Genomic DNA, 26,578 nt, shown 5'->3' with positions numbered 1-26,578 from the left:
GATCAAAGCTTCCTGGAGGCTCTGGGCTCCCTCCCTCAACCAAAGTCCACCAACTTTGGCTAAAGCCTTGGGCTCAGGGGGGCCATGCGGTGGCGTGTCTCCAAAGGCAGGGACCCTCCCTGCCCTGGTGCTCACCGCTATCCCCACACCTGGGCTGGGGGTGGGGGCACCGGAGGCCACGGGCTTGATGAGAAGACAAAACCCAGGTTTCCAATGGGAAGACCCAAGCTTAAGCTAACCTGCCTGAGTTCACACAGGGTCCAGAACTGCAGGTTCTAAAATGGTGGCCTTTTTCTGACACAGTTCAGGGCACCTAGGACTTTGGGGTTGACGGGCAGGGATTGGCAGTCTTGCTCTCTGAGATTTGAATCAACTCCGAAAATTGCTGTTTTAGTTGCCTACCTCTCAGAGGACTTGGCTCCCAAACCCCCAGGCACTTCTTCTCAACCCAGCCGCACACCCTCACAGGATGTGTGAGGGGAGGAAAAGGTACCACTGCAATGGGTGGGCCATGACCTTTTAAAATGTGCTGGAACTAAAGAGAAAGGGAGCTTTGAGGGTGATGCCAGGAGACTGTCCTAGGGGAGCCCTGTCCCCTTGGATGTGACTTCCCTGTGCCCCCACCTCCAACACATACTTTCTTCCCCTCACTGCAACCCCTCCCCTAACACCCACACCCCCAGGAAGTATACCCACTGCCCACACCTGCACCTCTGGCCCTGCTGTATGCGGCTTTGGCTCCACAACCAGCCAGCCCCCAGGCAGCCTCTCCTTGCCCTCCCTCCTCTATTCCACTCCAAATCCACCGAGCTGAAGTTTTTAAGCCAAGAAAGTTTCTCTTGAACCAGTAAGCCTGGGCCCGGGGGTGTGTGTCATCTCCTTCCCCCCCACCGGAGCCCACCCCCCAGGGCAGTCCTAGTGGGCTGCGGATCCTCTCATTTCCCTACTACCTTGACCCCTGCCCAGCCCTGACTCTTCCCTGTCTCTCCCAACCACTCCACCATCAAATGTTTAAATCCAGGAACTTCACAGGATGGTTTTCATTAACAAGATGGCCCCAGTAGCTCCCTTCCATAAGCTCCGGCCAGAACCCCCACCCCCAGCTCTGATGACACTGGGTGTTCAGCCTTGGCTTTCAGAGCCAGAGGGCACCAAAGACACCCTCCCATTTCTCCTTAGCCTGGGAGCTAGAGTCTCAGAGATTCCGTCTGGATTCTACCCCCAACCAGGCTCACTCCAGGTATGGACTCCAGGTGAGCTAATTTTCAAAATTCAGGGACCAGTGCTGCTTCTACCTCTGGCTTCTTGATACAGATTTCTAGCTTCACACACACATAAAATGTCTTGAGTCTTTACTTTCCCACTGAGATGAACACATTTCTGAACTGGTAAACTAAAGATGCCATTTGTTTCCTTCTGAACTGAGAGCCTCAGAGCTGAAGTTCTGTCTGCCAACCTCTGGGAGGAAATCAGGCAAGTACGTCAGGACCCGATCAAAATGTTCATGCACTTTGCCCCAGTAAGTATCATTTCTGGGAACGTATCTTAAGGAAAAAAATACGAAATATAGGGGGGAAAGCCAACACATAAAGATATTTATTGCAGCTCTATTTATAGCTAAAATAAAATGCATATATATAGAAACAAACATCCAACAAGAAAATGCCATGCAGCCATTTTTTTAAAAAAGAATTCTACATCAACACTGAAAAGTACTGAGAAAAAAGTAGGATAAAAGTTAAATATACATTTACAATTTTGTAAAGAAAATTAAAAGTGCCCATGGGGAAAAAAAAGAAGCCTGTTATTTTCTCCTTTTTCTCAAAATTTCCCCTTATAATTTCTTCCAAAGCTGCCAGCAAAGTGATGTAGCCCTAAACCTCCCCCAAAGTCTAATGTACGAAAGAAGCCTTGAATAACCCTCCCTGAAGATAAAACACCATTGGCCGGACCCGCTTGGCACTTAGGAAGTGGAAACGTAGCGTGGAATGCCGGGGGGCTCAGAGAGGAGACGTGATGGGAAAAGCCCAACTCTTCTGTGTTCGGATCAGTCTCTTAGATGGGAGGACAGGGAACTAGTGACTTTCTGGCCAAGAATTACGAGGACAAAGGGGATGTGGTGTGTAAATGGGCTCTTTCAACCACAAGGCACCGTCCACTTGCAAGATGGTACCAAGGAGGGGCAGGTCAGCCAGCAGGCGGCAGACCTGGGGTTCAGAGGAGGGTTAGCAGTAGTTGTCCAGTGCCTCTAACTGACCAGGACTCCCCTGTCCTCAGGGTGGCACCTGCACTGCTGGTCAGGGGCGGAAAAGGGACTTCCTTTTGTGGAGCTGAAACAGGCCACCTTCTGCCACCTGGCCCCCTTCCGCCTGCCACATGGAACTACTTAGAATCGTCCCCGCCCTTTGGGCTCACCCTGTCACTGTCTGCAAACATCTATCAAGTCTCCCTTTTTTCGGCCAAATGCCTGGGTCCCTTGCACAGTCCAGGCTGCCCACCACCCTGCTGCTCTCCTCTGGATGTCCTTCTTGTGTTGGAGAAACCTCCCCCTACAGAGGGGAACTGTGCCCATAATGAAAGCCCTCTGGCTCGTCTGACACTGGCACCCAGCCCTCTCCTCTCTCCGCTCTAGTCTGTACGTTTCTCTTGCTCAGCCCTGGACAGAATCTGCTTTTCCAGCAACCTTGCCGCACTCTGACTGATCTGTGAGTTTCAAGCCAATAAACCACCCTCCCACTTCACAGTCCCTGTTGAATGTTCAGGCAGGTGATGTCTTAAGGGAGGAACCGCGTTGTCTAGACCCGATCTGGGCACTTACCCCCTCTGAAGAAGGCTGCAGACAGTCATGTCAGGGGAAAGGAGACGCAAGACAAAAGGACATTATTACGGTGCTTTTTTCCGTTTTTCTTTTTGCACAAAAACAGTCCATTTATTCAAGTGTTCTCCAGCACAAGTACATTAGAAAGGAGCTTTATTATATTCTTCTGGGCACAAAAAAAAAAAAAAATGTGATGAAGGCGGAACTGACAGACTTTCTACATCTGCTGTACGCATTGACCTCTTTATAATTATTTCATAAACAGCTATGTCACAAGCATCACTTACACAGAGATACAACAGAGCACCGGGGCACAGGGGTGGGGACCCGCGCAGGGCCCTCTCGCACACGCCCCTCCCTGATGTCCCAGAACCAGACTGTGAAATGTACATTATTATTGTCAATAAATAGAGAAGCAACCCTAAAAAAAATACAGTGGTGAAAGGATGCTGGAACCAGGAAGGAAAAAAAACAAACAAACAAACAAAAAAAAAAACAACCCAGCAACAACAAAGAGAAGAGGAACTGAAGAGAAAGGAAAGAGGGCTGGGGAGGGAAGGGTCCGGGGAGTAAGTCCTGCATTTAGCTGCGTGGAATGTGCAGTAAAAGTGTTCTCCCGCCGGGGTCAAAGCGAAATCGTCTGTAACAGTAAAAGTTATTACCAAATCAGCTACGGAGTTTATTCTTCAGTATGAATACATGATTTCCCACAAATAAGTAAGCACCCGCTACTTCAATGCCTCAGCTAAAACACATGAAATCGCTCATTTAGTTTTCAAGTACAAAGTTAAAATGCCTTTTTAATAATAATATATCAGAGTAAAATAATAGTCTCTTTTAAACTCCACTACAAGAAAACAAAACAAACAGTCATTGTCCAGACAGCAGACTTAATTTAACAATATATATTTTTAATAAAATGTTTTAGCACCTTGTTGAGTCACCTCCTCCCTCTGCGTATTCTAAGGAATTTCGGCATTTTTGTGGTTGGTTGGATTCTAGGGCTGTGCAACCAAATCAGTCTGTGAAGTGAAATGGGACTCGGGTGATGCTTTCGGATCCCTGCTCATGTCCTCAAGCCGGGGCTGGAGGCCAGAGACTGGAGGTTGAGGAAGCCGCCCTCCCACGTCCCTTGCGGGGGAGAGATTGGGGGAGTTTTCCAGTTACTGGAGTTACAGGAGTCTGCGGGCATCCGTCTGGGCAATTTAGCCGGTCACTAGCCAAGGGACCTTCCATCCTTGTCCTCCCTGCTTTTGACCTGCTTGTTTCTCCCTCTCCCCAAACGCTACTGCCAAGAGTCAGCGGTGAGCAGGTGGTCACCAACCACAGCCCCACTCAGCTGGGTGGATCTCTGAAACAGGGACAGGAGGGGCTGCCCTCACTTCCCGAAGACCCCAGCCTTCCTTTACCAAAACGTAAAGATTTGAGAGCTTCTGCTACAACGGCGGAGTCCATCCTTGATAGAAATCTATCGTTTCCTCCAAACACTCGCGGTTAGTCCCTGTCTCAGCAGGGAACGGCCGGGAAGGCCATCCCAGCTCCACGCCATCCCTCCAGAGGTGGAAGAAAGGCTTCAGCTGCCTCCTGCCAGAGGGCAGGACAACTCCAGTGTCACCTCTAATCACAAGTGCTGGACACGTCCAGATGAGACCAAACCTGATGACCAGTTCAGATTCCTCCCCTCCTGGGATCGAAACGGGGCCTGGCTAGAAACCCAGTTCTCACCAGCACCTTGGCTCGGCTGCTACTTTGACCACAGGAAACGACCAGCCCTCATGGTGCCAGGCAGGCCCCATGGCCCTAACCATGCAAGCTTCCTGAGAACGACACCTCTGAACGACACCAGTGCCACAGCATCTCTGCACAAAGCGGAGCAGCAACAGGAATTCAAAACTGCCTTTGAGACCCACTTTATATACTTGTATCATCAGAGAGACGAAGACTACCCATGGCAGTTTTCCCAAAGAACCTTCCCCAGATGGCTCTGCTGAGATGGTCCCTCCCTTGCTCCTGTTACAGACCTTCCCACGCTGGATATGGTGAGTTATCCCCATCAAGACGTCCCCAGAATTGCCGGCTAAGTGGCAAGTATGGGGAGCTGGTCCTCATTAGACAAGTTCAGTGTCCACCAGCCCACCACCTCCCTGCCGGGTCTGCCTGTCCCAATCTGCACCCTAGTGACTCACCAAAAACTCACACAGGCACCTTTGCCAGCCAGCCACTCCCAGGCCTGTCTCAAAAGCTAAGCAGTCCTGGATGCTCTTTTGGGAAGTTTGCTTCCTGGTAGAACGTTCAATAGCAGGAAGGTTCTGGGGTCTAGAAAGAAAAGCGGACAGTGCACACCCAGGCTGTCATCCACCAACTGCAAGACCGTCGTCACCCGCTGCCTCCCAGCCTACTGCTCTTCAGTCATTCGCTGGGGAAGGGGGTCAGCACCAGCCAGCTGGAGACTAGCTTCCTCCTCGGGCAGGTGACCCAGGGCTGTGCAACCCACCTGAGCCCCCGGCTACCTCCCCCAGACAAGAGCCACAGATCTCTTTGGCACCGAACTCCACTTGGCACCTGTAGGCAGATGGGGGCATCATCCTCAGGCCCTCATTCTCAGGGATTTGTAAATGGGCCTGCTCTTTAGAAAGAACGCCCCACTGGGAACACACTCCTGATTTTTCCCTAGGCCTTCTTGGTTTCTCCTGCCCCACTGCCTCTACCTTCAGCCTCACACACAGAATCTTCCACCTGAATCTTAGCACGATCTTGCCTCAGCCTGTTGAAGCACAGCTCCCTTTTAGAAGGTGACCAGATTCCTGTCCCCAGAAGCCCCCCAGGGTTGGAAGTAGGTTAAGAACACCCCAGCATGGCCACGCTGGCACATTCCCGAGGCCCCCTGCACCCTACCAAGTTCCACTGTGGGACCAAGCCCACGGGTGTGGCTGGAGGAAAAGCTGGTGATTGTTAACTCTCATCCCTACGAGGGTGCATCTGGTCCGTTCTGGGGCCTAGTCAGGTTGCTGGACCTGGAGGAACGTGTATTAGTCGCCAACAACCAGGCCTCCTCTGAGCAAGCTGGCAGACCCACACTGACCCCTCAGGCTTACCACATCCTTGGCTACCAAGTTTCTTCCCCACACCAACCCCCTGGGTGGAGCTTGGGCCACGGGGAAAGACAAACTCCTGCACACATGCAGTGGACAAAGGCCTAGGAGAGCCAGAAGAGCTGGGAGGTCTGTTTGCAGAGGAAGAGGCTCTGTCCTGACACTGGGGCTGGGAAGACCTTAGCGCTGGCCGGCAGGGGAGGGAGCACCTTGGACTGCCTGTGGCAGTCCTCCTCCCCCAGCCCTCCTAGAGTGGTGCCAGTGGGCTCCCCAGGAAGATGGAGCTGGGCTGGAGGAGGGGGCAGGGTGAGCACCACAATTAGGTACAGACTCCAACAAGGGAGGGGTAGCGGGATCCCCCAAGCTGCTCCAACCCTGGGGGGCCCACCGGCACCACCTGCCATCACAGCACGGAGCTGGCAGGAAGCAACTGGGTATGATCTTAAAAACCAATCTGACAAGGAAATGAGAAGCTTGGGATCTGGGACTAAGCCCCCTTAACAGGAGCAGGAGACCATGGCCACCAGCTGTGAACTTATTCCTGAGCAATGAGCAAGGGATTCAAAGCTTGGTTTAGTTTTGTCACAATTACCAATTTGATTTATTCAAAAGGTGAGGTTCACTGTCCCATTTCTTTTTCCAATGGAAGCCCCCTAGCCAAGACAGCCCTGGACATCAATTTCATTTTGGTCGGGGGAGAATAGGTAGGGGGAGTCGAGGGCGGACTTGACGGTGCCTAGGGTTGCAGGTCAGTGTCACAGGTTGCTAACAGAAGAATCTTGTGACATCACCAGGGGCAAAAGAGATAGAACGCTACCTGCTAGAGGAGAGCACCTGCTAAAAGAAAACCTCCTCCTTTTCCTGCCTTCAGCACCTAGCAACTTCTGGGATTGACAGTCTACCTGCAATCAGGGCAACAGAGGTAAAGAGCTGCAGGGCCGACTCCGCAAAGTCCTGGATCCTGGGGAGAATAGCGCTGGGAGCTCCCTGGCTGTGTCTGTGTATGTGTGCGTGTGTGTGTGCGTGTATGTGTGTGTGCACGCACACGCATCTGTTATGCATCGTAGAGAAACATGTTCCTGTGTGTGTGTGTGGGATTGATTGATTGGTGTGGGGCTTGTCTGCGGTGGGGTCCAAGACTCAGTATTCTGAGCCTCCTTCCCCCGCTCCCCACTCCATAATATTTCTTATACATAACCCTATCTATGTATTTATATAGTGCCTATCACCATAGGCCCTATCTTTCTAGGGATGCGAACGTGGGACCATGTGCTTGACAGCACACCTCCCAGCCCTGCCAGTCCCAGGAGGTGCCATTCCCCCCTCCCATTATAAAATATATATCTCTATATGCCACATATCTACACCCCATCTGTCCAGGCAGGCATCTGCCCGTTGGGCCCTCACCCTGGAGCCACCCACGCTGCCCTTGCCTACCGCCAACGTCAGGCTGCCTGCCTCAGTGGGAAGCGGAACCAAGTGTCGTGCACTTGGGGCTCCAGGTGCTGCTGACTCGAGGTAAGAGCACAGCTATCATCAGACCAAGTACTAGAAAAGAAATACACACCACTCCAATCACACACACGAGGAGAGAGACGGCCTGGTCCTCCCTCTAGCCCTGACACACGTGACTCGAGAGGAGGGAAGCAGAAGAGAAGAGGGACGCGTCCGGAAGGCCGGCCTTGGGGACTCCAGCTGTCCGCTGCGCCCGGTGGCCCACCTGGCCCGAGGGGTGGGGAGCCAGGGCACCAGGGCCACCACTAACTTAGAAGCACCCTGCTCCCCGCACCTTGGTTTGAAACCTAAAGGGAGGGGGGGTTGGGTTTTTGTTTTCTTAAAGAAAATCTGAAAACAAACATAATTATAACCAGAACCATAAGAATAATTATAACAAAAGGTGTCATCAGCCTCCCAGTATAAAACTGCAGCCTTTGGAGATGACCAAAAACATCACGTTCCAGGGGCCGGAAGCCGCCTTGTGCACAGAGGGTGGATGGTGGGGGCCTCATAAAAGAACACACAAAAAGCGACTTAGACAGGAAAGCACCAGTACGTTTTGTATGTTTTTTTATTTGCTCCAGGTGGGGTTTGAACTGTCACTTGCCCGCACTCTGGATTTTTTTCTGATCCCACCGCAAGGAGCCCTCGAATCGGCTAATGTGAGAAATTGGGAATGAAGACCCCTCATCCTGCCATCTTGCCGAGGGAGTCTCCTTTTCGAAAAAAAAATCAAAAGGTTATTGCGTGAGCCTGGATGGACCCCACTCTCAGCTTTCCACGGTCCCGACCACCGAATCTCACCCCCTTTTTTGGCAGGGAGAAGCGGGAGCACGCTCTTCCCAAATTCCCCTCCTTCACCTGGTTAAACACCAAGGGGAAGAAAATACTCCACCATGGTCACCGTTCACCTCCAAGCTGTCTCCCTTTCTCCATCCTTGGTTAAAACCCTTTGCACATAAGGCAACGTGGAAGCTGATGTTTTTACTCATCTCGCTGTTGTAAAGCACCATTATGAAGTCGGGTTGTACAGTAGTTAACAGTACCTTTTATATATATATCTCATATCTATCATATATATATAAACTGTAAACAAGAGGTAACAGCGGCTTCTAGAAACTGATTTTCTTCAAGGTTTCCTGTGTGGTAGGCACCTGAATACTGTATAAAAGGGTCTTGTGTGGTGTTCTCGTCTCTCTGCTGCTAGTTGGGTTGTGTTTTGCATGACCAGGAATGGTGCTGGCAAGACAGCTCAGTGGCTGGGAGGGAACTCTGCCACCTGAGTGTCTATATTCTGTCCCCTGTTTGTGCTCCTATCTGATCAGGCTAGAGACAACAACAAAAAAAGATACATAGTAAAAAAAAAAAAAAAAAAAAAAAAAAAAATCCAATATATAGATTTCTATAGAATTTCCTTTTTTCCTTCTCTCCCATCTTTCCTCTGCAAGGTATGGTTACTATTTTTTGTTACTGATTTTTTTTTTTTGCTGCAATAAACCCTCTTGTTTCAGTCACAGCAAGAAACAAAAACCCAAACAAACAGAAAACCCCTCTGAAAAGAGTAGAAAACAAAAGGTTTGACCGAAAAAAAGGGGGTGGGGAGGGTGGGGGGGAGCATGGTTTTGTTTTTAAATAGGACTGAAGATTAACATTGAAAAATCAGGAGATGATGTCCAACCCTTTTTGCAAGGCAAAGCCCTCCGGAATATCCGCCTCTGTGGGTTTTTTTGTTGTTTTAAATTCCTTTTTCTCTTCTGGGTGCTGATACTTCTCTCCATCCTCATGTGTTTTGCTGTGTTTTGTTTGTTTGTTTGTTTGTTTAGCTTTGCGTCACTACCTCGGTTTGCCCTCATGTCCCTTACACACAAGCAAAATATTCCTTCAGCGGAGCGAAGAGGTGGCGGATGACCGGCACGCTCCACGACCGGCCCAGCAGTCTCTGCCTCGCCAAGCGGCTCATGTTGGAGACATCGGTATAGTGGACAGGGAAGCCAAACACCCTGGGGAGAAAAGGCAGAGGGCAGGGGTGAACGCTGGCCCCGGCGAATCCGCCGCATCTTCTGTCCTTAATAACAAAGTCCAGGCTCGGGCGCCCAGCTACTTTCTGTGGGTTTGAAGGTAAGTTAACATGACCGCTGCCTAGAGACGTACCACACAGTAGAAGCAAAGTTAGCGTTTGTGGAAAAACACCCCCACGACACAGTCTGCCTGAGACTGAGACCCACAGCGGCATTTCGAGTCTGTGTGTAATAAATATACATCCCTAGCATCTTCCGCCTAAGAGGAGGGAGAACTCTGTCTGCAAGAGGGCCTGACTCTTGCCTGACGTCAGAAGTTCCTGCTTGTGCCAGCTATTTGTGTGAACAGTCCCTTTGTCTGGCTAAATCGCAGTCACCCCGAGAATGAAGAGTCTATCTAGCCTGTGAGTCCAGTCTGCACCAAGTCAGGGAGCTGAGGCTGTAAGGCCCACCTGGCCCCACACTGACCTGGTTTGCAAAGTACCTAAAATGAGTAACTGCAATGTTTCCTTGGAGTTTAGCAGGACCATGGGGAGCCAAGGCATCATGGGTTGGTTCCTAGATATCTCTTAATTTAAACCAGCCTTATAATGCACAGGAATCCTCCCCAGGAATCTGCCATCTTGGGAAATGTTTGGGAAAACCCACTGCTCATGGGGTATCTGCAGGGAATCCGAGCCTGGTACGGAGAGGCAGAGATCCCTCCTCCAAGACGGCAATCAGAACGCAGCACACAGCCCCAACACCAGCACGAATGGGTACCTTTCCATTTCAGTGCACCATAAGATGTCCTCTTTCTCATTCATGAAGACGGGGAAATGCTGGTCTTTGCCCTGCTTTATGGAGTTCGACCTAGTAGTAATGGTCCTCACTTTGCTGAACTAGAAGATGAGGAGAGGAAAAGAGAAATGAGCAGCCATCCGCTCCTGCCAGGCACCTGCCAGGGACCGGGGTCAGGCTCCAGTCGTGAGCCTCCCACAGACCCCACTGCTTTGCTCTCCTTCCTACTTTGAGGTCACCTGGCCATCCTTGGTCCAATCCCACTGGCCAAGGACTTGAGAGATAGCAGCTCCAGCCACTGTCCATCCTAAGTCTTCTAAGAACTGTTTGTTCCCCAGGTGTAGTGACTTGCAGGCAAAAGGATGCCAACTTACTCAGGGGTGCAAAGACACCTCTGGGGTGCCAGCAGTCCTGGGAGATTTCTCCAGAGAGAAAAGGAGCTTGCAAATCACAGGAAAATCTCTGCTCTGAAGACTCATGCAGTAGGTCCCGGCCAAATAATTCAAAAGCCCTAAAAGATCCCAGGGACCTTGGGAAAGACTTCTTAGTGTCTGCCTCCCACAGGACCAGCAGACAATTTTCAACCAGGAAGGGCTGCAGGCCAGCAAGGATTCCTGACCCCTCTCCCTGCCCTCCAGGCTTTCCCTTGGACCCTCCCCTTCTGGCTAACTGGATGCACAACCCCCTAAGTTGCATTCACCACAGGTGGGACACAGCCCCAGGGCTGCTCCAGCTCATCCTGCCTCTGCCCTTTCTCCTTACCCCCAGCAGAGGGCTTTGACGCTGGGGCTAACCTTGGCTATTCTGCCATGCTCCAGACACTCCTGCAGCTCCAGCTTATCATTCACAGTGGATGCCAACGGCCTAGGAGGCAGAAGAGAGAGGGTAACAACAAACCAGAAGAGCAGAGATGCTCCCAGGGCACTGACCCAGCAGCCCTCTGCCTCACATCGGGAAGCAAAAAGAGGCCCCCTGTCACCCACACACATTGAAAACCCCTTCAAACACACGCACATACACTGCAGCCGTACACAGACATAAGTCCACCCAGCATTAATCCTTAAAGGTAAATTCAAACATGGTCTCAAGCTACAAATAAACAGATAACATATGCTGAGAAAGGGGAAAATCCAATTATTTTTATATCTTTTACTTAAAAATTGACAAAGTGAGTTTTGGCATGACAGAATGTTCTGTATTTCAACTATGGTGATGGTTACATGGATGTATACACTGGATGAAATTCACTGAACTGTACACCTTAAATGTACAGTTAACAAGACTTAAATTCTGCACAGTCCCCAGAAGACTAAAATTTTGTGACACTAAACGTGTCACACTTCTCAGTGGGCAGACGAGATCACGAAATACCACCCTCTGTGCTGGCCTTTTCTGACATTTAGGACTACTGAAGAAAGGTTTCACATAGCAGTCTACCGTCTCTGCGAGGGAACCACCTGGGCCCGTGGTCAAATCACACCTCCAGACTCTTGCCTGTTTACGCACATAGACAGACACACTAATTGGTCCCACCAGGTAACTTTGCTCTTCCTAGAAGCTCGGAGGTCTAGAATTTTAGAGTTAGAAGAAATAGTTAAGAACAATCCCACAGGACCAAGGTCTGTCAGGAGACACTGAGTCAGTGGCTCCATGAAAATACTCGCCAGTCCATTTTTACAATATGCACAGACATTTGGGGAACATTAGGGGGATACTGACAGTTTCCAGGTCAGCTACTCCACTGACCCATCTCCTTCCCATCAACAAGCCCTCGCAAAAGACAGCAGCTTTGCCAAACAGGTATGATGCTGGGGAAGTTCCTGAAACTTCCTGCTAATGGCAGGGGGGCAGATTAGATGACTGAAGCCAAATTACATGATGTTCCTAATTAAGGGTCTACCAAGGTTTAAAAATACACGCTCGAAACATTCTGGAAAATATTCCTCTTCATAGTGGATGTCTAGATTGGGAGGGTCGCCCCCTGCTTCTGAACTGCTAACTCTCAACCAGAATTCCTTTCTCCTCATCGACCTTTTTATAGTGCAATTACTACACTGAAGAAATAAAATTTTCCTCATTCTTGGACTTAAAAATCTCCCGTATCACTTAAACAAAGAGCATCCTTCTAAAAAAGGACCTGAAGCCAACAGGTGTGTGGAAAGTAAGTGGAGCAGCACCCTCAAACCTGCACGGTGCCCGCTGCTTCAAGGTCCTCTCTCCTGGAGCAGGATGTGGTCCGGCCTCCACCCTCTTTCCCATCCCCAGACACATCCTCCACAGCTTTACCTCAGGAGACTGAGGACCAGCTGACTCTAGATACATCACCAATATAGGAGAACCAACTATATAACTCAGCGGCTTGATGAGTCTTTCCGTGGAAAGAGAGTACTTTTTAAAGGTCCTATTTCGGACCACTAGTTCTCAGCTTCTCAGACAAGTATTTTCTACACCTTGATTCCCCTTCTTCCCAAGGAAAAGGAAACAAAGAACACGGCAACACAGCAAGCTGGCCAGTGGGGGGCGGGGGGGGGCTGGTCCCCCTCTTCCAGCCATCCTGCCTGCAGACACCAACTCGCCGCCACCCCGGGCACGGAGCTCTCACCAACCTGTTCATACCAGGAAGGTTCCCCCAGAAGTAGCGGGCCCTGTGTGCAGCTGACACTTCTTTGGCATCAATCATCACAGGGTTGGACTATAAAACAGGAGAGAGATTGAAGATGAGCGAGAGAGGAATATTAGCGTGCCAGGAAATGCTTTAGGTCAGAGCCTTAAAGCCTCTTACTTCTCTCTCAGGAGGCCGCACACTGGGACAGCCTGAAGCCCCCAAGAAAAGCCAGAATTAAACCTAGCTACTTCCACATGCTCTCACTGGAACATTCTAGACCAGCACAATCCAACTGAACACGCTGCAATGATGGAAATGTTCTGTCTGCACCGTTCCATGTAGAAGCCGCCAGCCCACCAGCTGCAGATGGCTGACGAGTACTTGAAAGGAGGCTGGTGTTCCTGAGGAATGTTAATTTAAATACTGTATGTGGTGGATGCCCACCACACTGGATAACACGACTCTAGCTCACCTGGAGGCTTTGAGAAAGTTCCAACGAGTGTGGATATCCTCACTGTATATCCAGATTATGAGCCAAATAGACGCCTGCTTGAATTTAGCCAGAACACCAGCTTGAGGTGTTACTGACCTCAAGACTCAGGAGAACAGGCTGGGGCTTCCAGATCGCCCACCCCGAGCATGACTCTGGCTGCAGAAATCCTCTGTGCATGGCCCAAACCAGGCTCAGAGCCAAGTTGGGACCCACAGCACAGGGAATAAGAACTGAGATAAGCCATGTTTTCTTCCCAGGTGCCATAAGGCATCCATCACGGTGCCAGGGAGCGAGGACAAGCCATTCTGGTTGGGAAAATTGATTTTGGCATCTCAAAGGTTCCCCCAGCAAAACACCACACAGAAGCCCAGGCCCAGGAGTCTGGCACTCCACGCTATTTGTGACAGTCAGGTCCTCCCGGCGCTGAGGCCCACAACCACATACCACCTCTTAGAGTGAGGCCATGGGTTTTTTCCGGGGTGGGCTTCCTCCCTGTCTACTTGGGAAGTTCAGAGCTTCCCAAACGGGCCCCTTGCAAAGCAGAAGTCACCAGTCCCCAGCTCCACAATGCAGATGAGACAGGGATAAAGCAGCAGTCCAAGGTAGAAGCCATTAGTGAGCTGGCCAAACCAAGGTTGCCGGCTATACCTCGAGAAATCGCGAGATGTCCCTCTTGTCACTAACGCCCATGGCCACCACATTCTCAAAGAGCCAGAAGAAGGGGCGATCATCTCCCTCCTTGGGCCGCGCATCATGCAGGAGGCGGTAGAACTCAAAGAAGAGCCGGCCAGTGCCCTCTGAGAGGTCGGAAGAGAAAGCCATCAGCTGGGGCTGTCTGCACGAGACAGTGGTGTGGCTCGGGCATGGGGAGGGCAAGGGAGGACAGGGTCATGGGGAGTAGCCGTCCCAGGGCAGAAATATCCAAGTAGGAAACTGACGTGCGGAAGCACCAGCTCAGCAGGCGGAGGGGCAAGCACAGCACCTACCATAGAGCCCTTTGCGGGCAGGGTTGACGATGGAGAGATCGTTGCAGGGACTGCCCCCAATCACCAGATCGAACGGGCCCCACTCCTGGATCTGGGAGGACAAAGGTAATGTGATGGGCCTGACGTCCAGGGACAGGCAGAAAGGAAGAGAGAAATTATCTGTGAATTTGGCAAAAAAAGTACTTTGGCATGGGAGAGACCCAGCTGCTCTGTACGCTCACCACACACACTTTCACATGTGTATCCAGACATCCATGCTACACACACACTGTGTGGCCACGGGCGAGTCACCGAGGCTCCCTGGGCTCAGCTTCCTAAATAATAAAGTGAAGGGCCTGAACTGGACACTCTGAGGCCAGCAGAGAAACCAGTGTGCTCCCAGCAGGAAAAACAGCCACTCAGGGGAACAGCGGCCCAGGCTGGGCAGCTAAATGGAAGGTATTTCGTGCCCTGTGCACCTTGGGCGGGGCGTCTGTGCCATCTGAACCTCTCCAAATGCCCTTGGCGCAGACGTGGATAACTGGAAGGGCAAGAGGCCCCTCAGGTCGGACCCCGCCAGAGCACCCCAGAAATGGAGGCTGGCAAAGCTGTTGCCAGCAGTACTGGGGGGCAGATGGGAACCTCACTGTAGCCCATGGCCCTCCACTCAAGAGGGCCTGGAAACCAGCCAGGGAGCAGCCTGAGCCCGAAAAGCCTGGCTCCCCAGTTCCCGCTGGAATCTGTCCCGACCCTCTCGAAACAAGCAGGGAAATGGAAGGGAGGGAAGAATAGAGGGTGGGATGGGGCCCGCAGCGCTGACATACATGCTTCTGCGTGACGCTGCGGACGTCCCCGACGTACATGATCTTCCCCTGGTGCCGCACCATGCCCACGGTGATGGAGTCCTCGCACACCTCGGAGGCGATGTAGCGATCCACCTGAATGCCCAAGTCCTTCAGCACCAGAAGCCCTGTGCCAGCCAGCAAAAAGCACAGTCACTGGGTCACCTCCCCGGCACCCTGGTCTTTGCAGGGGATCCCTCTGGCCAGCTGGACACATGGGTCAGTGACAGGCCCAAGCCCTACCCTGCCTAGAAAGCTGCAGGAAACTTCTGGATAAACTGGAATATCAGTAACAAAGACATCAAGGTTGTTACATCTAGGCTGTTTCACACCTAGTTTGATCTACTCAGAAGGTGGTCAAGACAGGATAGCAGGGGGTTTCTGGAGGCAGGGAGAACAGGTGACTTTTGCTCTTTCTACATCTTGAATACACTCGTCCTTCCGTTACCCCTTATGTCACCTCCTGCTGCAACTCAACCATCATCCATCAAGACTCAATGTAAATGCCGCCTGCTCTAAAAAGGTTCCATCAGTGCCCACCCCACCTCAGCCCACCACCTCTAAGATGGCCTCCCCTCCTCTGAGAACCCCAACACTCAGCACCCACTCCACCTCAGAGCAGCACGCAGGCCTAACCCAGCCCTTCTCCTGGGTTGCAAATGTCTTCAGGACAGAGTGGGTGGTCACATTCAATGTGTTTCCTCCTAAGCTAACTACTCACCCTTCCTGACCAAGACCCCTCCACGAACGCTTGCTGAATTGAGTCAAGGAAACAGAACAAACCCTGAGAGAGCCATTCCCACTGCTCCCAACAGACCTCCCAACAAGGAGCTTGTACGGCTTCTTGGGGTGTGAAGTGGCTTAAGAAGGCTTTGAGGTTCTAGCCTGGGAAACCAAAGCTGTACGTTAACTTCTCTAGGGCATTAGCACTGAGCTGGGAACAGAAGACAGACCTCTGGCCCGGGTGCCATCCCCACCCTGGCCCTTGGACCAAGGTCTCCAGGCCCAGCCTGCCCATCTCCCTCTGGTCTCCTGGAGACAAGTTCTGAGGAAGGCTACTCCTTTCCTAAGGACTGAGAAGCCTCAGCCTCAGGGTAGGGCAGAGGGGTGGACGTAAGTCAGTATTCACGTCAAGAACTACATGAAGTTAAAAAAAACTGGCTACACAGTGATCCAGTATTCTCTAAAAGCTGATGGTTTAAGTACACTAAGATGAATGTAAGGATGCTTGTCACAGCACTGCTCGTAACAGTGGGGGAAAAGTAAACAACCCAATAGGGGGTTCATTAAATACATTATGGTGCTTTCACGCCACAGAATCCTATGCAGCATTTATAAATAATGTAATTCTATGTTGATTGACATGAAAAAGTACCCATAATATCATAAATGAAAAGGCAAGTTATAAGACAGTATGCATTTTACTATTCTTTTATTTATCTACGTATGATTAAACACAAGCGCACAGAAAAAAAATCTAAAATTTAAAAATGTAAAAAGACATACACCAAAACACTAATTATAGGATTATGGGTGATTTAAATATTCTTTAAACTCTCTTGTTTATAGTTTGTTTTTCACTGCGACTTAGAACTGCCTATGTTTTTGTCTTGGTTGCCAAGTCTGTCCTTTGAGGTTTTGTGAAAATCTTCAGTAATCTCTGACTACGGACCGCTCCATCCGCTGCTGGAAAGCCTCCCCACCACCTCCCGTGCGACCCCATTAACGAAAGTGCCCACTGGACGTGCTGGTTTACCACTTATTTTACTTTTCATTGAACACAAAAGTTTCCTTCTTGGGGTGATATTTTAATAGTTGCAATGTTAACTGTTGTTTTGCTTTGCCAGAGTCATGCACACACAGCCCCCCAAACAGAGCTCCCACGTCCCAGGACAGGATGTCAGTGACTCTCACCTGTAGCGATTCCATCAAATAGAGACAGCACCCGGATAGGCTTCCTCTTCTCGGCTGGGACAGGTGGGTAAACCTTCGGAGGGTCCTGGGCAGGGAGCACAACAGGCCGGGTGAGTGTGCAGGAGTGTCCTCCAGACCTGCACCCGGAGCCGGCCTCCCATCCACCTGTGAGTGCACACCCCACCCGCAGCTCAGGCCCTGCCGTCCCTGGTCTGGGCCCCCGACCAACTGAAGCACTCCCACTTCTGGGGACACTCTTCTCTGGTTCTGGAAAGATGCTCTGGGCCCGGCACCCAGCACTCACAAATTCCTGGTCGTGGTTATTGGCGAAGAACATCTGGAGCCGAGAGGGCCAGTCGTCCCGCCGCCGCAGCAGCCCATAGGTACCCTTGTGCCCGCACATGTAGCAGTTCCAGGGGTCTTCCTTAATGGCTGCCTGGGCAGCTCCCGGCCCCACCAAGAGATCCACACACTCCACGCAAAAGCACCTGGAAGGAAGCCCAGCAGAGCAGAGGGGCCTCTCAGTCCTGGGTCAGTCTGGATGGAGCAAGGCTGCGGCCACAGCACAGGGCTGAACGGGCAGCGAGAACCCCGGAACTGGGCAAGGAGGGTGGGCGGCTGTGCTCCAGGGTGGGGCCCCTCACCTGCAGCAATTGTTGTTCCCGCACATGAGCACCTCGCGCCCCCCGCAGCAGATGGTGCAGTAGGACTGGTAGCCGTCGTCATCATACTGGTACGCACACTCCAGGAAGCAGTTCTAGGGAGCAGGGCGGAGGCTCAGAGACCACCAGGCAGCACCCAGGCCTGCCAGGGTGAAGGCAGGCTTTGAACCCAGCTTCTGGGCTCTCGCCTTGGGACCTTGACACAGCCCTGGTAACACGACATTGCCACCCATCCAGCCAGGGTACAGCCCAGACCACGGATCTGGGAAGGGGACACCATGTCCCCCGACCCACTGCCGTGGATAGAACTGAGGTGGCCTGCGCCACCTGGTGACCCCCCCCCCCGCACCCAGAGCACAGCAACCCACCCATCAGGCAGCCTGTCTCCCCTCACTTCACACTACTGGCCGTGACGTTGTGAGCCCACCCCTGGTGACGAGAAGGGGGCAAGGATCTCTCAGAGGAGAAATAACAGCAAGCCAAATGCTTGGAACCCAAGGGTCCATTTTATCGGACTTTGCTTCAAGAGCAAACCTTGGAGTCAACCTCACAGCTACCCCAGGTGCCTGAAGCCCAGAGGCCAGGAGGTATGGTCACCCAGGGCCCAGGTTCACCCTCAGCCTTGTCTCCAGGGGCGCTGGGTGTGCCCCTACCTTGCAGTTTTGGCACATTCCTCCGATGAAAAGAGGGTGTTCCAGGGTGACATTGAGGCTGCCACAAGAGATACAGATGTCTGGAAAGCAGAAGAAGCAGAGTGTCACTCAAGGCCCCCACCACCACCTCAGGCCAAAGGCCAGCTTCAGAAAAGTTATAAAAAGGGGCCTGCTGGAGAAGCAGCCAGAAGAGAAGGTGGGAAGGAGTCTGGGAGGCGCCCCAAGGAACAGGGAGGCAGCCTGGCCCCCTTCTCAGGAGCCCACTCATCTCCCAGAGCGGCAATGAAGCCTGCCAGGAAAGGCCTGATCCAAGGACAGGAACCCGCGGTAAGAATGGGGCCCTGACCCTGAGTTACTCTGGAGATGTCCCTGGGCAGACAGCCCTTAAGTCCTGGGCCCCTGCCCCCATCCTTCCCGGCCCAGAAAGCCCTGAGCTGGACACACCATCACCGGGTAAGGGAGACACATGGGATGAGGTAAGGACCACCAAATGAGGGCAGGTGAGGAAAGGTAAAAGGCCAAGTTCTATCAAATCCAAAAGGGGCCACCCTTCTCTGACCCACTGGAGTGTCCCAAACCCTACTGAGAGCCCACACCATTGTTAGGGAAGATAGTGGCACGAGCAAGACAGATGTGCGTGAAGCCAGCTGGAGGTGGTGGGACATGCAGGGCAGGCCCTGTCACCGGGTACTGACGTCCCACATCATCACACCTTTCTCAGTACCTGTACTCCTCTGCCAGCCACCACATTAGGGGCCAAGCCCTCACACCCGCCCTATGGGCAAGACTACTGACTTCCCAGGGTCAACGCCCAGCTGCCCCCTCGGGACTCACCCTCGATGTTCCGGCACTTCTGCCGCACCTCGTACACCAGCCGCTCTGCGGGGGGAGGAGAGCCCAGCATCAGAGGAGGCCTCAAGGGTCACGCCCTGTCCTCTGAATGCTGGTCTCGCCTGCCACTCTCTCCAGAGCCAGGCCAACTACCTCTTGTGCGTTCATCAATGATCTCCTTGACCTTGGGCTTCTCAGTTGTGCTCTTTCGGGGCTTTTTGGCTGGTGGGGGTGGTGCATAGGCAGCTGCCTCGGGTTCAACCCACATGTCTGTGTAAACTTCTTTGTAGGGGTTCTTCTCCTCTGGATCAGGAAAGCAGGTGATGAGGTCACAGTTACCGGTTGACAAGGAATCCCAGCTCCCTCCCCCGTACCATCTACCTACAACAGGGTGCGGCCGGGTGCCCAACTTGTTCCTAGCGCCCACCTCTCCGGTGCCAGCACGCCAACGGGGAGCAGGTTATTCAGAGTCCCAGAGGTGCACTGCCCCTACCGCGACCCCAGGGAGAAGGAGACTGAGGCCAACCCCACTGGGCACCTGGCTGGAGGCCGTGGCAGCTCTCGGTCAGCATGGCTCTCCCAGCCCGGGCACGGAGCTGCTGGTGCACCTGCATTTACCTTCTGGTGGCTCCAGGCCCTTGGGGCCAGAGGGCTGGAACCCCCCCAGGGCCCACTCGATCATCTGTTTGTTCTGCACCTCCACGGCCTTGGCAGTGTCGCTCTCGTCGTTGTCATGGCACACCGGGAACAGCTTCCCCGCGCGGCTGCTGGCCACCTGGAGGGCGACACATGGAGGCTGTCAGGACAGGCCAGAGGGCAGACTCCAAGAGGAGCAAAGGTGGGCTCAGGCAGGAGGTGGGAGAAGGTGCAGGAAGGGGTCAAGTAAGGGGAAAAGGAGGCAAAGGGCCTTGCAGGCAGATCCTCTGCCCAGGCCTAACCCCTGCACTCCAGCTATAAGACCAACAGTGGTCCCTTCCATCTAAGCTCCCGCTTCTGAGTCCCTCAGAGGGGCACTCACCTGCAGGACTTCGTAGATGGCCTTGCGGTACATGGGCTGCTTGTTGTAGGTGGCCTGGTGGAAAGCACTGCAGAAGGAGCTCAGCGGCATCAGCTTCTCCACACACACCTGGAGGCACAACCCCACCCTCGTTTGCGCCTCCTTCCACACACATCAAGCACCCACCACAGGCCTGGCACGGTCAGGGGCCAGGGCATTAAGACCCAGCCTATGCCCTTGAGAAAACCGGACACACTGATACATAATTATATAATGCAAAGAAGGAGTCCTGCCCAAGTGTGGGGGAGGACCTGCACGCAGGTGGGAAGGGTTTCTGAGTATGGGGCTCCCAGAAGGCAAAACTAACTCGGCAGGCATCCTAACTCTCTGAGCGGAACCTCATTCTCTCCAGGGCTTCTTCCAATCACACATACACAGAGTGGGGGCAAGCGGAGCCCCTTTCTACCAGCCCAATTCTAAACCTGCCCCCAGCCGAAACCAGAGGCCCTGGGACCAGAACCCCTTCCTCCCCATGTCAAGCTATCGCCAAACCCCCATAACTCACCACTGAGAACTTGCCGTCTCCGAACCACATGACCCATCGGGTGCCTTCCGCTGCTCGGCTCCGGCCCGTCATCCACCAAGACACGATGCGGCCTGGCCACCAGGAGAAGCCCCGCAGTTTCCCCCACACCAGCTCCCCAATGCCAAAGCCCCGGCCGTCCTGGAGCCCCAAGGAGCAGAAGTCATTACACGGTGGTCACGAGACCCTGCCGCCCGGATTCCCCCCAAAGCAACCCCAGCCCTGGGCATCTGAGGGTCAGGACAGCCGGGAGGGGGCTCCATCTGCACAGACAGAGCAAGACTGGAGAGAAAAAGAGGCCTGGGGTCGGGAGGAGCTGGACGAGGCAGTTGCAGAAGCCAGCTGCTCACCTCGTACTCTGGCTCATCGTCAGCTGCTTTGGTGGCATTCTTGTCCCCGGCATCGGCCCCCACGGGCTCAGGTGTGGTGGCCACAGTGGGGGACGCAGGGTCGGTGGGCTGCTGCACAGCGGGAGGACTGGCCTCCTCCACCTTCTGAGACTCGGTGGACCCCTGGTTTTCTTCAACAGCATTCATTACTGCAATCACCTTGGCTTTCTTCTCAGCCTGGGGAAACAAGGAACAGAAGTTACCTTGGCCTGACACTCAGGGGGCTCTTCTCAGTCTCTCTGTGGTTGGAGACAGTGAGAGAAGGTAAGGGGCTGGAGAGAAGAATTCTTCCCTCATCAACCCAAGTGCTTGCCTCAGAAAACAGAAAGATTTGAAGTTGAGAGGTGAACTCAAATCACTTGGCTCAGTTCCAGCCTTCTCTTCTGCCTCTTAGGTAATCTTCCTTAATTGTCAGCATCATCAGTTGCCCACCCTCTGATAAGGAAAGATTCATTCTATCCAGACACTAGTCACGCACCCTAGGTTAGACACAGACCTTGGCTCTATCCTGTCCTGTCTTACTCCCCATTCTAGAAATGGATCCTCTCATCTGTTTCTCCAGTTTCCCTGGGCAATCAACCCTTTCTATTCCTAAGTTCCGGACCACAATTCTAGTTTTGTTGTGATACCTAATGATGAAATCACTATTTTGTATTTAAAGAGCACAGTTCCTTCCCCACCTGCTCAACCACCACCAAACGCCCCACAAGAGCTTGCCTGCTCCCATGCTCATGTGCCGTTTTGGAGTTCTTAGGATCATATCTAACGTAAGCTGTCCCCAGATTAAACTCCTTCTTTCTACGTGCATCTTCCAGACCCATAAATACATTTATTCTCTCAACAGTTATTTACTAAGGCCATGGTATAGCCAAGCATCCTCTCTGCCATCCCACTGACAAATTAATTTAGACCCAAGCATGCTCCCACCTGAACAGCCTCCATCCTTTCACACCTCCCCCTCATCTTTCAGTCTATGACTATGACCCGCATGCCCATTCCTTCTCAAAACTTGCTCCAGAATTGCTATCACCCTACTGAGGAGAATAAAAGCCTTGATACGTAGCTCAGAGGGCCATTCAACCTAATCTCACCCTCATTTCACCCCGGCTACTGAATTGAGGACCCATGGCCCTCAAACTTCAAGGCTCCGCAGCGGTTTGCAGCACACCAGATTCAGAGGGGAGAAAAGTCTCACCTTCAACATGCCTTTCAGCATGAAGTTTTCCCCTGGAGCCTACAACCGTGACTATAAACCCAACCTCAAAATTAAACTACATTCCTGTCTTAGTCTTGCAACTAATTACTGCTGACTTTGGAGCAGTCCCCTCTCTTCCAAGTTGCTCCAACCTAAAAAGGTGTTTGATCTGAAGGATTTCTGTTAACTTTTTCTGACTGGTTTAAGAATCTAATGTATATACGTTCCAAGAATTCCAAGGACTTTACAAAGCCTGTCAATGCGCCCTCGGATCCCAGGGTCCCAGGTTAAGAACCTTTAAGCTCAATGGTCTCCTGTCTTGTAGCTTCATTTTACTTTGTTCAATCTTCAAGTCTGCATCCTAGCCGCAGACCAAATCTACTTCTTGAGCCGATTCCTAAAACACTGAGGATGGAAGTCCCAGTTCTTTCTCTGAATCAACAAATTCTAAAATGGGTTAATACATTCTTTTCCCCCAGCCCACAAACAGCTGGGAGAATGAGCTCCAGGAGGCCAGGGAGGCCGGGAGCGGAAGAATGCAGAGTAATTGCTCCTCCTTCCAAGCCCCACTCTCACCTGGGGGACTATGCTCCACCCCTTCCTAAAATCAATTATCTACCACCTCCTCCCTAGGTGCGTCTAGGTGTCCACTCTACCCCGTAGAGGAGAGGAGGGTTGTCAGCTGCAGCAGCACTGTCTCAGTGCCAGACCCACTCAGAGACACGCCATGCCTAGCAGTCTCTGCTCCCTTCCTTCCACCATGCCTCTGCGAACTTCAGGCATGGTTAAGGATAGAGACCAGGGTGTTGCTCTGGATGACCCAAAGACTCCATCTCCAAGGGTGATGCGCCCCTGCAGCCAGAGCAAGGTGTGTAGGTGGCAGAGGGCAGAGGGGGCGAGGAGCCTTCTGGGGAAAGGAGTTGAAGTCACTTCCACAGCAAGCAGCATCAGGTGGGTGCCGGGCTCCCCCCAGCCTCCCTCAGTCTAGGAGGGAGTCGTGCTTGACACCACCCTCCTTACTCCCCCTCAGCCCCTTTGTCTCTCTTCTCAACCCCTCCACAGTGAGTTCCTGAACATTATTCTTCCCCCACAACTTTCCCCAGCTTGTCAGGTGCTGCTGCTGATGGCTGTTAAGCACCCCCAACCCAGTAGGTGCAAGAGAACACGCACCCAGCACGGTTTTGGCAGGCGGAGGAGGAGGAAGGGGCCTCCATCGGGACTAGGCCAGCAGGGGTGGGGGAAGGAAGAAGGGGGTGGGTTAGCAGCAGGAGGCAAGAGGAAAGGGGAAGAAGGGGCAGAGAGGGTGGCTGGGTGGGGGAGGGGCTCATTAGAATAGTCTTGCCTAGGGCAGTGCGGGAAAGCCTTTTTCCACTTTCACGCCAACCCTCCTCCCTGGGCAGACAATAGGAGAAGAAAGGGTTAACTCTGGGCTTGGGCTTTTGGGCTAAAGGCTCTTACCCCCTATCTCAGTTCAGAAGGTCCCACCCCACAGGAGCCAAGAGATTGGGCAGGATCGGGAAGACACTACACCAGCCCCCACTACGGCGGCTCAAGGAGGCCACTTGGTCTGCAGTTTGTTCAGATTGGAAAGCCACTGGTAACTCCACTCTGATGGAGGCAAGGCCTTCCCATCCAGTCTCATCTCTTTAGGCAGCTGTCCCGCCTCCACCTCCCTCTGCGACTCAGGCTGCTTCCCGTTCCAAAGGTCAGAGGTCCAGGGACCCACGCGGACTCCCGCTGGTGCAGCAGATCTCGGGCTGTCCCAGGCATCTCTCCCATCACAGGCCGGCATCAGGCTGTGCCCCACGGCACCCGCTTAAGTGCCACAGCCCCCTGTCAGGGTTGCACTGCTCCCTTCTACCCCAACACCGCTTCTTTCTGGTGGCCTGATGGTGGTTCCCAGGAACACGCAGGAGAGGAAACTGTCCCTCTCAAGAAGCCGCAAGGTTGGCACGGCCTGAGGACAGCGTAGTCCACCAGCCAGGAACACAGGTCAGCAAGGAAATGCCAAAAACCCATCTGCCAACCAGCTCAGCAAAACTGCTGCTTCCAGCCCAACTCCACTGCCGGGGCCTGCCCCCCAGCCTTCATTGACCACTGCCCCAGGCTCACACCAGGGCTGCTCCACCAGGTCCCTGAACGGCCAGGTCCCACCTGAGCGCAGGGAGGAGTGGGGCTTGGGGTTCCAGAGGAGGGAGTGGGTGGGACAGCAGTAACTCAGCATCTCCAGAACTCAGGCCGGGCAGAGGAGCCAGCTCCTGCGGGCCGGGTAGGCAGACTTGACTCTTCTGAAACCCAGAGGGCTGCAGGCCCAGAGATCCTCCCACCGGCCCCTGCCGCCTCCCCGCCCCCAGTTTCCCCAGGGCTCCGTCCAGGAACCTACCCATAAGGCCAGGTGCAGCCCCTCTGTGGTCCGGCTCAGGTGTGAGCCCCGGCCCTGAAGCTCTGTAAGTAGCTGCCCGTCTTGGGGGAGGGGAAGGGGGCGATGGGGCTGGGGGGCGGAGGGGGCCAGAGAGAGGGGGAGGGGGATGTGGGGGGGAGGGATTGAACATTTTCTTTGTCTAGAACTCCAGGTCACGTGGGCCCCGCTGGAGTGCCTGGTTGGCTGCAAGCGGGCCGGGGGAGGGGGCCGGCTCTCAGACGCTGGCAGTGGGCCAGCCCCTCTCCTCCGGTCCGAGGGGCGCGGGCCGGCGCTGGGGCCTGGGGGCGCGGCTGGGCCTCCGCCCGTTCCCAGGGCCCCGCCCAGGCCAGGCTGGAGGCGGCGCCCGCCCCCTCCAACCGGGCAGCCTTCCCCGCCCCTTCTCCCCCAACTGGGCCAGAGCGCCGCGCAGAGCCGGTGGGCGAGGCGGGGACCCCGCGGGCAGCGCAGGGAGGGCAGGCGGGGAGCCGGGAGGCAAGGGGCTGTTCCCCAGCTGCGGAGGTGAGCTGCAAGCGCCGAGAGAGCCAGGGGAGCAGTCAGAAGGAGAGAGGAGCTCTCGGACCGTCTGGGAGAGCCAGGAGAAAGTTGTTAAAAGTGAGTCTCTCGGCAGCACAGCCAAAAAAGAAAAAAAAAAAAAAAAAAAGGAAGAAAGAAAAAGCTTACAGATGAGCGATGAGGCCCGGGAGGCTGCAGGAAAACGCTAAGCACAGAGATGGACAGAAGGCACCCGCACAGAACTGGGAGCGCTCCAGACCGAGAACGGGGCGAGGGGGTGGGGGGGCTCTCCTCTTCTCACTACAGGTGGATAGAGAGCGGTGCCTTAAACAGCCTGGCTTGAGGAGTTCGGGCTTTGAAAATCTCTTCCTGGCCAAGTCCCTGGGTCCTCTAGGTCACTCTGGGTCTGCCTTAGATGTCTGTTTTCCTGTTTGCGAGGTGCCCGGTGGGGCGGGGGTGAGGAGGAGTTGTACAAAAGTAGCAGTTCCTTCATTCCCAGGCGCAAACATCTGCAGCTCAAGAAGACTACGTTCCTCCTCTGGAGCCTCCAGGTGGAGCCTCCAGGTGCAGCTTCAACCATTTCAAGCTCCCTCCTCCTGAGCAGAGGCCCCTCCCCCAAAGAGAACACACACACACACACACACACACACACACACGTGTGTCAATACCCACTTCAGATGGAGAAACAGACACTGTTGGCCCTGCCCTCAAGGAGCTGACAAATTCAACTAGACTTGGAGAGATTGGAAAAGATCATTGAAAAACGTCTTTAAAGATAACATCTCTATCACAGATACCAAGCCAGATGGGCCAGGATGGCTTAGAAGCCAACCAAAAATGGGTAGTATGAGTGGTAAGTGAGGTTAAGGAGGTTAGTGAGGAGCAGAGATTGAACCTGGAGGATGCATCAGACTGGGAATGAGGCTGGATAAGTAGAAAATAAGAGATGTTAGGCTGGAGAGGGAGGAAAACCCTTATCCATCTCCACCTCCCAACCCCCAATACAACTAAAGCTAAAGGGTGCAATGAGAGATGTCAGTGGATACATCCATCATGGTGATGAATAACCGTAGGTTTTCTGACAAGATGAGGTGAATGAGTATTTTGGAAAGATTAGCCTGGTTTCAGTTTGCAAGATGAATTAGAAAGAAGAGCATAGGAACTGAGGGTAAATGCTCCCAGCAGGGGGAGGGCTGTTTGACCAGCAGCACTCATTGGACGATTTGAACTGGGGTTCTAGTTCTATCAGCGTGACCTTGAACAAGCCACTTAACTCCAAAAAGTCTGTTTTTTCACTTGCAAAACAGGAGTGATGACATCTGCCCTCTTA

The 26,578-nt window shown here is 53.2% G+C and overlaps 1 protein-coding gene across 2 annotated transcripts in view; it reads right to left on the bottom strand.

Annotated features, from left to right (window-relative positions):
• Positions 1 to 7,960: 7,960 nt before the first annotated feature.
• Positions 7,961 to 26,578, bottom strand: part of DNMT3A (DNA methyltransferase 3 alpha) — a 96,933-nt gene continuing 78,315 nt past the window's right edge. The window contains exons 1-18 of one of the 2 annotated variants that reach the window (XM_010992957.3): positions 24,718 to 24,737; positions 21,101 to 21,316; positions 20,733 to 20,891; positions 20,189 to 20,296; positions 19,789 to 19,945; positions 19,324 to 19,473; positions 19,174 to 19,218; positions 18,340 to 18,419; positions 17,669 to 17,781; positions 17,329 to 17,512; positions 17,025 to 17,109; positions 15,093 to 15,238; positions 14,290 to 14,380; positions 13,952 to 14,100; positions 12,812 to 12,897; positions 11,000 to 11,069; positions 10,188 to 10,306; positions 7,961 to 9,407 (exon numbers count right to left, since the gene is read on the bottom strand). In XM_010992957.3, coding sequence (XP_010991259.1) covers positions 9,266 to 9,407; positions 10,188 to 10,306; positions 11,000 to 11,069; positions 12,812 to 12,897; positions 13,952 to 14,100; positions 14,290 to 14,380; positions 15,093 to 15,238; positions 17,025 to 17,109; positions 17,329 to 17,512; positions 17,669 to 17,781; positions 18,340 to 18,419; positions 19,174 to 19,218; positions 19,324 to 19,473; positions 19,789 to 19,945; positions 20,189 to 20,296; positions 20,733 to 20,891; positions 21,101 to 21,286 — 2,070 coding nt within the window. In that variant the 5' untranslated portion in view covers positions 21,287 to 21,316; positions 24,718 to 24,737 and the 3' untranslated portion in view covers positions 7,961 to 9,265. Of the gene's footprint in view, positions 9,408 to 10,187; positions 10,307 to 10,999; positions 11,070 to 12,811; positions 12,898 to 13,951; positions 14,101 to 14,289; positions 14,381 to 15,092; positions 15,239 to 17,024; positions 17,110 to 17,328; positions 17,513 to 17,668; positions 17,782 to 18,339; positions 18,420 to 19,173; positions 19,219 to 19,323; positions 19,474 to 19,788; positions 19,946 to 20,188; positions 20,297 to 20,732; positions 20,892 to 21,100; positions 21,317 to 24,717; positions 24,738 to 26,578 lie in introns of those variants that run through there. The other variant, XM_064494693.1, reaches the window with a different exon arrangement.

This window comes from Camelus dromedarius, chromosome 15 (genome assembly GCF_036321535.1).
Source record: "Camelus dromedarius isolate mCamDro1 chromosome 15, mCamDro1.pat, whole genome shotgun sequence".
NCBI classification, from domain to species: Eukaryota; Metazoa; Chordata; class Mammalia; order Artiodactyla; family Camelidae; genus Camelus; species Camelus dromedarius.
Note: the sequence above shows the minus strand (reverse complement) of the source record. Positions and strands in the feature narration are given on the sequence as shown.